At 61.1% G+C, this 10,574-nt stretch overlaps 1 protein-coding gene across 2 annotated transcripts in view; it reads left to right on the top strand.

The window, feature by feature from the left end:
* Positions 1-10,574, top strand: part of FURIN (furin, paired basic amino acid cleaving enzyme) — an 18,234-nt gene that overhangs the window by 6,028 nt on the left and 1,632 nt on the right. The window contains exons 1-14 of one of the 2 annotated variants that reach the window (XM_017738208.1): positions 1,068-1,147; positions 1,522-2,691; positions 4,730-4,828; positions 5,437-5,532; positions 6,074-6,202; positions 6,450-6,526; positions 6,869-6,957; positions 7,242-7,414; positions 8,168-8,380; positions 8,471-8,571; positions 8,701-8,804; positions 9,001-9,118; positions 10,018-10,197; positions 10,300-10,424. In XM_017738208.1, coding sequence (XP_017593697.1) covers positions 2,026-2,691; positions 4,730-4,828; positions 5,437-5,532; positions 6,074-6,202; positions 6,450-6,526; positions 6,869-6,957; positions 7,242-7,414; positions 8,168-8,380; positions 8,471-8,571; positions 8,701-8,804; positions 9,001-9,118; positions 10,018-10,197; positions 10,300-10,424 — 2,170 coding nt within the window. In that variant the 5' untranslated portion in view covers positions 1,068-1,147; positions 1,522-2,025. Of the gene's footprint in view, positions 1-762; positions 1,148-1,521; positions 2,692-4,729; positions 4,829-5,436; positions 5,533-6,073; positions 6,203-6,449; positions 6,527-6,868; positions 6,958-7,241; positions 7,415-8,167; positions 8,381-8,470; positions 8,572-8,700; positions 8,805-9,000; positions 9,119-10,017; positions 10,198-10,299; positions 10,425-10,574 lie in introns of those variants that run through there. The other variant, XM_008637270.2, reaches the window with a different exon arrangement.

A 10,574-nucleotide genomic window follows, 5' to 3' on the forward strand; every position in this document is an offset into this window, starting at 1 on the left:
CTTCCTGCGTTTGGCCTCCCACAAGGTGTGAGCTGTTCCCGGGCATCCCTGGGTTCATGCTGGAGGTGACAGTGTGCCCCTTTTCCTGGTCCTGGTTTCCACCCGGTTGCGGGGATGAGTCACACCGGTGTCACCATGTTGTGCTCCAGAGGAAGGGCAGAGCTGAGCTGCTGCTGGTGACAAGCAGCACAGCATTTGCCACGGCTGCCAAGCACTGCCTGGTCAATGGCTGTAGAGATGTGAGTCTGGGGCTGTGCGAGCTGGAGATCAGGAGCTCTCCTTGACTTTCTTTCTTCCAGTCTCTCATTTTGCTGGGATTCCTCGCACAGCACCTGGGGACATGTCCTTTGGTCTCCCCTTGGGACTGGAGAGGCAGGCCTCCCATGCCAGTTTCTCCCAGCTCTGTACCCAGATAGTTCCATCCCAGTTGGAGCAGGGGTAGTGGCAGCAAGAGGAACAGTGTCCCTTGCCTTGCCTCTCCGCTCCTTTGGTGCCCTCCCCTCCTGGTTGGTTCCCTATGTTTATAAGCAAACATTGGGTAACAGGCAAGGTAAACAGCATCTCCATGCAGGAGCAGACATGTGGGCACACTGCCAAGCCAGGCAGCTCCTTGGCTGTCAGTGTGCCATTGTGGCCAGCAGGTGCTGTGTGCCAGGGCCCCCTTGCCCAATGCCTGACCCATGTCTCAGCATGGTGCAGCCTGCCCTCCCTAGGTCTGTGGAAAGGTGCCCTGGGCCTGACCACTGTCCTGTCTCTCTGCAGATTGTGCTTCTGTCCTGGACGGTCTGTTCCTGTGCTTTTGTGGGCTTGGCCCCATGTGGGCTTGGGCTGAGCTGGGACCAGCAGGGCAGAGAGGCCGGTGTGCCTCGGGGTGCTGACGCTGGGAGGCTGCTGGACCTGCTGCTCCCGGGACCCTCCTGCTCCTGGGACCCTCCTGTTCCCCAGCTCAAGGAACCCCGATACTCTGATGGATCTGAGGCCCTGCTCGCTGCTGTTGCTCTGGACTTTGGTGGTTGCCCTCACTCTCCTGGCCCAGGAGGTGCTGGCCCAGCATATTTACACCAACACCTGGGCTGTGCTCGTCCCTGCAGGACCCCAGGAGGCTGACAGGCTGGCCAGGAAGCATGGATTCCTCAACCTGGGCCCGGTAAGTCTCCTGCTTCCCTCTTCTCATGGAACTAGTGTTCTCTGCCACAGTCTGGGCAGGTGCTGAGTTTAGTCCCGGAGCTGCTGTAGGGGCTGCTCTTTATGGCAGCAGGGCCACTGTGTTTGTGCCCATTTGCTGTGGCCTTCCAGCATCTGCTGCCTTGACTCGATAGTGGCAATTAACTGTATGGACTTCCAGGGCCTCCCCTTGTCACTGGGACTTTCTGGTGACATAGCATGGCACAACATGGCGCAGCACACTGCCTGTTGGATGGGGAAGGAGGAAAAGCCCATCCTAGTGTGAAGGAACTGGACTGGGAGTGCTGTGTGATGATGGATGGGAAAGTTTGCAGTTTCCACTGTTGCTTCCCACAGCAAGCTGCCCAGTGCAGCGTGGCCTCAGCTCAGCGGGACGGCAGAGGAGCCTCTGAGCTATCTCCAGAGGGGATCTGACAGCAGCTGTATCCTTACCCCTAAAGTGTCCTTGACAGAGGGTGTGTCAGCAGGTTCCCACCACACTCGGCTTTCCCTGCCGTCAGCCAGGGACTAGGCAGTGCGCCTGGCTGTACTGGGAGTGAGCTGTCTCTCTGGGAAGGAAGCGCAGGGTGAAATCCCAGAGGAAATTGCACAACTGGTGGCTGTGGTGTCAGGACCTCGCTGTGAGCAGCTGCTGGGAGCGGTGGCAGTGGGAAGGTGGCTGCTGCAGAAGCCAGCAGGACCTTGTCCTGCCACCCAAAAGGAGCCCTGCATCTGAACTGGGTACTCAGGGCTCTCTGGGTCAGGGAGCCCCAAGTCCTCTGGGACTTGTGCCAGAGGAGGGAACTGTGGGGGTTGTGGCTAGGCCCCACTGAGGGTGTCCGTGCTGTGGTGGGCCATGGCATGGCCTTACACAGGTGCTGTCAGCATGAAAGTGGCTCAGAACAGATCTCAGGGGAAAGAACTTGTCCGGCCAGGGCAGCTGCCATGCATAGGGGACTAAGAGAGTGGCATGTCCCACCGGACTGGATCTGTGATGAAACCCCTCTGAGTGGGGATGGGGCTGAGGTGCCATCAGCCTGCTCCTGGCAGTGCTTCCCATCATGCTGTGGTGCCAGGTCAGGCCTGGCTGCCAGGGCCAAGGGGCACTGGTTCTGTGGCATTGTCTCCACAGTGCAGGGCCATGTGCTTCAGCTGGGAGCCCAGGCCTGTCATGAGTTCCATCCCTGTGAGCCACAGAGGCTCTGTGCCAGCTCTGCCCTTGTCTTCTCCCCACACTGTGGTTCTGTGGCTGGAGGCTGGCACCTCTTCTCGGCTCTCTGTCACCTCGCAGCAGTGAGCCTGCCCTTGCAAGCAGAGCCCCACGTGCTGCAGCAGCCCAGGCTGTGGAAGGAGTTTCTGGTCTGGGCATGTTTTCTCCTGTTCTGGAGCCCGTCCCAGTGTCTGTGCTGCGGGACAGGGTTTGGCTGGTCAGGGCTTTGCAGAGTGGTCATGGCGGTCCAGTGGGAAGAGTGTGGCTGGAAAGAGCCTGGCTTTCCCTCCCAGGTTTCTGGACTGCTGCTCCTGGGGGTATGTGCCACTGGGACAGGATGTGCAGCCAGGCTGGGAGGGGGGGGACTGGGTGCATCTGGCAGTGCCCCAGTGAGAGGGCCCCTGGGTCCTTATCTGAGAGGATCCTGGTCTCAGCCTGGGGTCTGGGCACTGTCCCCAAAGCTGTGCTGTCCTGGCATACTCCTGGATCCCCTGCTGCCTGTGGGGTGGGAGCCAGTGGCACCTGGGGCAGGAGGTCCCTGGCTGGTGCCAGTGGCCTTGAGGAGGGCTTGAGGGAGGACACAGGGGACAGTGGGTGGTCGTGGGTCAGAGGTGGGGGCTGGGTGTGGCAGTGAGGGGAGCGTGTGGGGGTTTGCACTGCTGGGATTATGCAGAGAAGGAGGTACAGGCATTGCCCCCTGCTGCTGGGGCTGGGATCACTGGGGAAGGGCACTGCAGGTGCCATCCCTGGGCTGTGCTGGCAGGACAGTGCCATCCTGGCAGAGGGTGCTCCTGCCTCCCACACTGCTGGGCTGCAGGTCCAGCATGTTGCTCCACTCCTGGGGCAGTGGTCAGGCATACAGGCAGCCTTCTAGCCGTGGGACTGGCCAAGATAGTTGCGAGCTGCAGCCAGGGGTTGGGCAGCAGCACTGAACTGGCACCTGGGACACATGGTGCTGGGGGTTGCTTTGCCCTTGCTGAGGACAGGGACAGTGGGGATTAGGGTGGAAGTGTGTGGGCTGGCCAGCTCCTGGCTGCCACCACAGTGTCAGTGCAGACCTAATCCATTTGGATGACCAGTCAGAGCTGAGATCTGTGTGCAGGAACAATCTGGGCTCTGTCTATATCCCTGGAGTGGGTGAGGGATGCTGGGGGAGGGCAACCATCCTGCAGCTTGCATTCCCCCACCAGCCCCGTGCAGAGGCTTTGTACCTTGACACCTCCTCAAGGGCTCTGAACTGACAGGCATCCTGGGCTGTCCTGGGAGAACACGGTGTGCCAGAGGAACAGGTCCGGGGTTTCTGGTGAAGTGCCTACCTGGGAGAGCCAGCTGCTGCCCCGGGCCTGAGGTTGCTGCTCAGCTGGGTGCACCTTGCTCAGCCCAGTCTGTCCAGATGGGCAGCACATCTGCAGAGCTCTAATAAGCTGGGGAGCTTTGTTAGCCCCAAACAGACTGTTTTAGGGCAGCCTGAGATGGAGGAGGATGAGATCCTCATATTCTTACAGCCCTTGCAGCCCAGCCCCACCAGCTCTGGCACAGCCTGGGCAGCTGGATCTTGCCTGTGGCTGCTGCCTGCGCTCTGTGACTCCCAGGGGGCTGGGTGGGTGCTTGGCCCCTTCTCCCCAGTTAGGGCAAGCTGCTGGGCTGGGAGGCCCAGGGCAGCCAGGGTGGGGCCATTGTGTCCATCAGCCCCAGGATGTGCGGGAGGGGATACGGAAATGACAGCATTGGAGAGGGCTTGGGGTTTAAAAATAACCATCTGGGTGGCGGCATGGTGTCCTGGCCCCACCAGCTGTGCTGGGTTCCCATCCTGCCCCAGCTGGGCTGTGCTGGAGTCCCAGGCCAGGCTGTCCCCACATGGGAGCGGAGCTGGGGTGAGCACAGCACAGCTGGTTGGCGGTGGAAGTTGGACTCCGCTGGGGTTGGATGCCTGCATGCCCCCTGCTCTGCCCCACTCAAACTGGCTGTGCCCCTTATAGAGGCTGGCACTGGGTGGGTGTTCCAGTGGGGCACCTGGGGAGAAGACAGCAGCCTGTCTTCTCTGTCCAGAGGTGCAGAGGCTGATGCAGACCCTGCTCTGGCTGGGACCACCTGGGGTGTGGCACCTGGAGCCTCTGGGACCTTCCTCCAGGAGGAGCTGGTTGGCATCGGGAGGGAGGTTGTCACCAGGTGCCACAGCCTCTCACAGGAGGTCCTGCCCAGTGTATTGAACATAAGCCTCACCAGCTACTCTGGAGTGGGGGGCCCAGCCTGTGCGTGGCAGCCCTGGAGCTCAGGATTGCAGATGTGGGATGTAGAGAATCGGGGCAACCAGGCTCTCATGTCTGTCCCATGAGCAGCATTTCTCTGTTGCAGATCTTTGGCGACTATTACCACTTCCGGCACCGTGGTGTGGTGAAGCGTTCCCTCTCGCCCCACCAGCCCTGGCACAGCCGCTTGGCCAGGGAACCGCAGGTATGAGTGAGGAGGGCCTGGCTTTGGTCCCGGGCACTTTGCAAGGGCTCATGAGCCAGTGCTGGGAACAAGACAGGGCTGAGCTGCCTTAACCATTCCTTGGTAGAAGCAGGTGGGAGCCCACCGCGTGTCTGGCAAGGGCAGGGGGTTGGTGGAGCCAGCGTCGTTGGCCTGTGGGTTGTTGCAGTCCCAGGGCCCAGGAGAGCTCTGTGTCCTTGTACGCAGGACAAGGCGTGCAGGGCAATAAACAGATCCCAGAGCAGTGGTGTGGGGGGGCTGCTATTTTCCCCATCCTTGGGCTTCAGCCCAGGCCCTGGAAGGCATGTGGTGCGGTGTGGCAGCTCTCGGCAGCCCGTGTCTCAGTGGACCTTGGCACTCTGACCGTCCCGCTCCACTGAAGCACAGCCTTTGCAGGGCACAGCCAGGCAGGGGGCCTGGAGGGTTGGGCTAGGGGTGGCGGTAGCTCTGACAGGTCCAATACTCTGCTAGGCCAGAGGTGACTGTGAGCTTCCCAGGGAGAGCCCCTCCAGGCAGGCTGAGGACTGGGGTCGTGGGGAGGTGCTGGCATAAGGGGTCAGCGGGGGACCCCATGCCTTCTCTGCCCTCAGGTGCAGTGGCTGGAGCAACAGGTGGCAAAGCGTAGGACCAAGCGAGACGTCTTCATGGAGCCCACAGACCCTAAGTTCCCACAGCAGTGGTACCTGGTGAGTGTCGGGTGAGGAAGGGCATGTGCTCATGATTGCGGGTGCGAGTTTGGGGACGCAGACGTGGCAACCTAGGAACTGCTGTTATGCAGTGGCTGCTATGCTGTCAGGAGGGAGAAGGAGAGGAGGGGGAAAGCCTGGGGTAGCCACCTGGTGCTATGTGATGGGAACACCCCAGGGAGGAGGCTCTGCTTGCAGAGCTGTGGCTCCTGGCTGGAGTGCTGGGAGGGCTGGGGGGAGCACAGGGTTGGACTAAGGGGTACAGCCCTTTGCCTGGCCCAGGAATGAGTCTATGCCTCTTTCTGCTTCCTGGAGCTTGGGCACAAGCCTGATCTCTGCAAAGGGTGCAGTGTCTGTGGGACTCAAGCACAGTCTGGGGCTCAGTCTCGCTTTCAGAGCAGCCCTTCTCAGCTAGTTGTGCCCAGGTTCCTTGTCGCAACCCACAGAAGAGCGGGATGGGAGCTGGGTGGGTTTTGGGCACACACCCATCACAGTGCCCATGGCTGGGTGCATCTCCTAGTGCCAAGGCTTCTCTTGACAGTACAACACAAACCAGCGGGATCTGAATGTGCGTCAGGCCTGGGAACAGGGATACACGGGCAAGGGCATCGTGGTGTCCATCCTGGATGACGGCATTGAGAAGAACCACCCTGACCTGGAGGCCAACTATGTGAGTTTGGGTGATGGTGCAGGGCAGAGTGCCATGGGAGCTGGTCTGGGCAGCTGTGTCCATGCAGGGCAACTCAGAGCTGCAAGGTACAGGGCTGATGCCCACCATGGTGGGACATGGAGGTGGGATTGGAGCCTGCTCACCCTGCTCAGCTCAGCCTCAGGCTGTGGAGCACAGGCATGAAGTAAGAGCAGTGGGGCTTGGTGGCTAAGGTAGACAGTCTCCAAGTGCCCAATGTGTCTTCCAGGACCCAGGGGCAAGTTTTGATGTCAATGACCAGGACCCAGACCCGCAGCCCCGCTACACGCAGATGAATGACAACAGGTGAGGCAGGAGGGAGGGTTGAAGATCCAGCAGGCCATGCACTAAGTCCCTGCCATACTTAGGCTCTGTAAGCTGTGAGGCTGGCAGCATACTTCTGCCCCATGGGGAACCCTTCACCTCCTTTTTTTGACATGAGCAGCATCCTTTTTCTGCCCAGAGCCAGTGTGGGCTGTTCAGTGCCCTGGCTCTGGAGCAGGAGGGCAGATGGAGGAGCCTTCATTGGCTACCTGGTTTGAGGGGACAGGAGGGAGCCCAGGTCGGGGTTGCTGGGGCTGCAGCCACTACCCACCCCTGTGCTCCTCGCACCCTATATGAGCATGCTTCGTCCTATTTCGGTTGCAGACATGGCACACGCTGTGCTGGGGAAGTGGCTGCTGTGGCAAACAACGGGATCTGTGGTGTTGGTGTGGCGTACAATGCCAGGATCGGAGGTAGGTGCTGCCCTGCCCTGTGCCGGGTCCTGTGGGCGTTGGGTGGCCGCAGGAGCAGCTGAGCTGTGGAGCGCAGGCATGAAGTAAGGGCAGTGGGTCTCGGTGGCTAAGGTAGACAGTCTCCAAATGCCCAATTTGCCCACTTCCCCTCAGCACTGTTGACTGGAGCAGCCTTGTGACAGCCTGTGACACAGGTGGCAGCAGGGGTTGGAGGGTTCTCACCAGCGGCACCGTGGCCACTCTGCCCCAGCTGGTTGCCAGTGACATTTGCTCTCTGGCCCTAGGTGTGCGCATGCTGGATGGGGAGGTGACCGATGCTGTGGAGGCCCATTCCCTGGGCCTCAACCCCAACCACATCCACATCTACAGTGCCAGCTGGGGCCCTGAGGACGATGGCAAGACTGTGGATGGCCCGGCCCGGCTGGCAGAGGAGGCTTTCTTCCGTGGGGTCAGTCAGGTGAGAAGGCGGGTTTTCTGGGAGAGCGCTGGCCTGACTCCTGCCGTTTCCCCAGGTCTCCCTTCCTCTGCCTGCCCTGGTTGTTACCCTGGCCCTCCCGGGATGAGCCATATGCCAGCCCATCTCTGGGATCAGGCTCTGTTAGTTTTTCTTGTTCTTCCTGTGCGATGGCTCTGAATCAGGACTCCTCCCATGTGGTGTTATCTCACTGCCGTGAGGGCTCCTGCGTGGGATGGTGTCTCCTTCCTCTCCCAAGCCCTCTCCTGGCTCTTTTCTGGTTTTGTGCTCACCCTCGCTTCCTTCACCCATCCTTCCCCACTGTCCCTTTGTGCTGGCAGTGTCGCCTGCCTGGGGAGCTGTGTCATGATTCCCTACAGAGAGATGCGTGTGGTGCCACGCTGGCTCTGTTGTGTCCTCTGCGAGGTTAGCTGCCACATTTGGGTGCCAAGGCATGGCCAGGACTGTGTTGTGGGCTCCCGCAGCTCTGCCAGGCACTGCAATCCCACGCAGACAGTCAGGCCAGGTGACTTCTGAGCAGAAAAAGATTTTGGCTCTTGGAAGCCTCACATTGTCTGGGCCTCCTGCTGCCTGGTGTGTCACCTGCTGGGGTGTCATGCTGTCCCCTGTGTCCCAGCTGCATCTGCTCTGTCTGTCCAGCTCAGGCTGGCACCATCTGCTTGTCCCCAGCTCCAGCCTGGGGCTTCCTGTGTGTGGCAGTGTTGGTGCTTGCCCTCATCTTGCTTCTGTTGCTAGGGCCGAGGCGGGCTGGGCTCCATCTTCGTCTGGGCATCTGGGAATGGGGGCCGCGAGCATGACAGCTGCAACTGTGACGGTTACACCAACAGCATCTACACGCTGTCCATCAGCAGCACCACACAGTACGGCAATGTGCCCTGGTACAGCGAGGCCTGCTCCTCCACCCTCGCCACCACGTACAGCAGTGGCAACCAGAATGAGAAGCAGATTGTGAGTGGGGGCTGCTGCTGTCTGCAGGCCAGGGGCTCAGGGGGTGGGATGTGCCTGCAGCATTTCCTGCCCTGGCACTCCTCCTCACAGGTGACGACTGACCTCAGACAGAAGTGCACCGAGTTGCACACCGGGACGTCAGCCTCGGCACCCCTGGCCGCTGGTATCATCGCCCTCGCCCTGGAAGCCAAGTAAGGGCAGGACAGAGGGGGCTGGACGGGGGTGGCTGCGCCAGCCCCATGCAGCAGTGGCACTTGGACATGGACCTGCCTGGGGCCAGCAGGAACTAGCACTGACCTGAGCCCCATGTCTCCCTGTAGCAAGAACCTGACCTGGCGGGACATGCAGCACCTGGTGGTGCAGACCTCCAAGCCAGCTCACCTGAATGCCAATGACTGGGTCACCAATGGCGTCGGCCGCAAAGGTACTGGGGTGCTGGGGTGGGACCAGGGTCTCCCAGTCCTACTCATACCACTAGCCTTGGGGTGCTGAGGCAGAGTGCCCTGGCAGCCCTGTGGGGTGAAGGAGGCAGAAGGGCTCAGTGAGCATGCCGCGTGGCCAGGCAAACATCCCCCACCGGGTACCCCCAGGAGCAGCGCTGACCCCCTCTTTGTCCACAGTCAGCCACTCGTATGGCTACGGCCTGCTGGATGCTGGGGCCATGGTGAGCCTGGCCAAGAACTGGACCACGGTGGGACCTCAGAGGAAGTGTGTCATTGACATCCTTGCAGAGCCCAGGTATGGGCTGGTGAGCCCAGGAGAGGATCACTCGGCATCTGTTCTGCACAGGAGCTTGAGAGCCTCTGGGCCCAGAGCAGGGAGTGGGGAGAATCTTGGAGACTGAACTGCTGCTGAGACCCTTGGAGCATCCTCTTGCGAGAGCCTGGGGAGAGCTGGGAAAGGCACCTCCAGCCATCCAGCACTGAAGTCACTGATGAGCCTCCCTGCTGTGGGGCTGGGCCAGTGGATGTGGGCAGACTGGGGCACTGTGGTTGGGGTGCAGCCAGCACGAGGCATCCCTGGACAGAGGGGCTTTTCAGGGGGCAGACAGAAGCTCCTTTGACTCCTGCTTGGCCGCTGCTGCCACAGTGCAGCATGTGCAGTCTTGTCTGTGGCCAGGGCACTCCCTAGGGGCTCCTGGGTGGGGGGGATCATGTTCCTGTGCATGAAGGGAGCTAGGGCTGGGCCCCTGGGGAACCAGCCCTGTGTGGGGCAGGCACATCCTGTGCTGGCAGCAGGGCCAGCATCGTGGTGGGGAGTGGCCACGCACCAGCAGCGGGATGGGGATGACTCTGCCCGTCCCATCCCTGGCTGAGCCATGCAGGGTGTAGCTGGCCTGCAGTGTGTGAATAAAGGGCCTATTCAGGGCTAGCATGGAGTGGTGGCTGGGGAGGCAGCACTGGGCAGCCCAGTTCCCCCCGCCATGCCCAAGAGCTGAGGCACCCTTTCTGTTTCCTGTACCCATCTGGGAATGGCATGGAGGTGGTGCCACTCTGACCCACTGTGGGTTTGATTCCTGCTCTAGCTGCCCTGGTGCCCAGTCCCCAGGACAGCCACAGAGCCCCACAGCAAGGAATGGGGACTGTGGCATGTCCCCCTGGTCTGGGACTGGCCTCACTCATGCCTGTCGTCGGCAGGGACATTGGGAAACGTCTCGAGGTACGGCGGAAAGTGGATGCCTGCCTAGGGAAAGCCAACTACATCAGCCGGCTGGAGCATGCGCAGGCCAGGCTGACACTGTCCTACAACCGGCGGGGGGACCTGGCCATCCACCTGGTCAGCCCCATGGGCACCCGCTCCACCCTTCTGGCTGCCAGGTAGGTGCTGGGCTGTGGGGTGCCCCAGGCTGGCCCCTGGCCTAGGCTGGCATGGGTGAGTTTGGGATGTGTTGACACCCACATCTTGCCTCTGTTGCTCAGGCCCCACGACTTCTCGGCTGATGGCTTCAATGACTGGGCCTTCATGACGACGCACTCGTGGGATGAGGACCCCTCTGGGGAGTGGGTGCTGGAGATCGAGAACACCAGTGATGCCAACAACTACGGTAGGGGTGTGCTTCCCCATCCACTGCCTCCCTCCAAGTCTGGGATACGAGCTGTGTGGTCACCCAGCTTCCCCTCCTGCTCCTGAGCTGAGGGGCCGGTAACACCTTGGGTGTTTTGGGTGATCTGGCTGGGGAGAGGCTGGACTTGGG

Source organism: Corvus brachyrhynchos, unplaced genomic scaffold, assembly GCF_000691975.1.
Source record: "Corvus brachyrhynchos isolate BGI_N302 unplaced genomic scaffold, ASM69197v1 scaffold200, whole genome shotgun sequence".
Lineage (NCBI taxonomy): Eukaryota > Metazoa > Chordata > Aves > Passeriformes > Corvidae > Corvus > Corvus brachyrhynchos.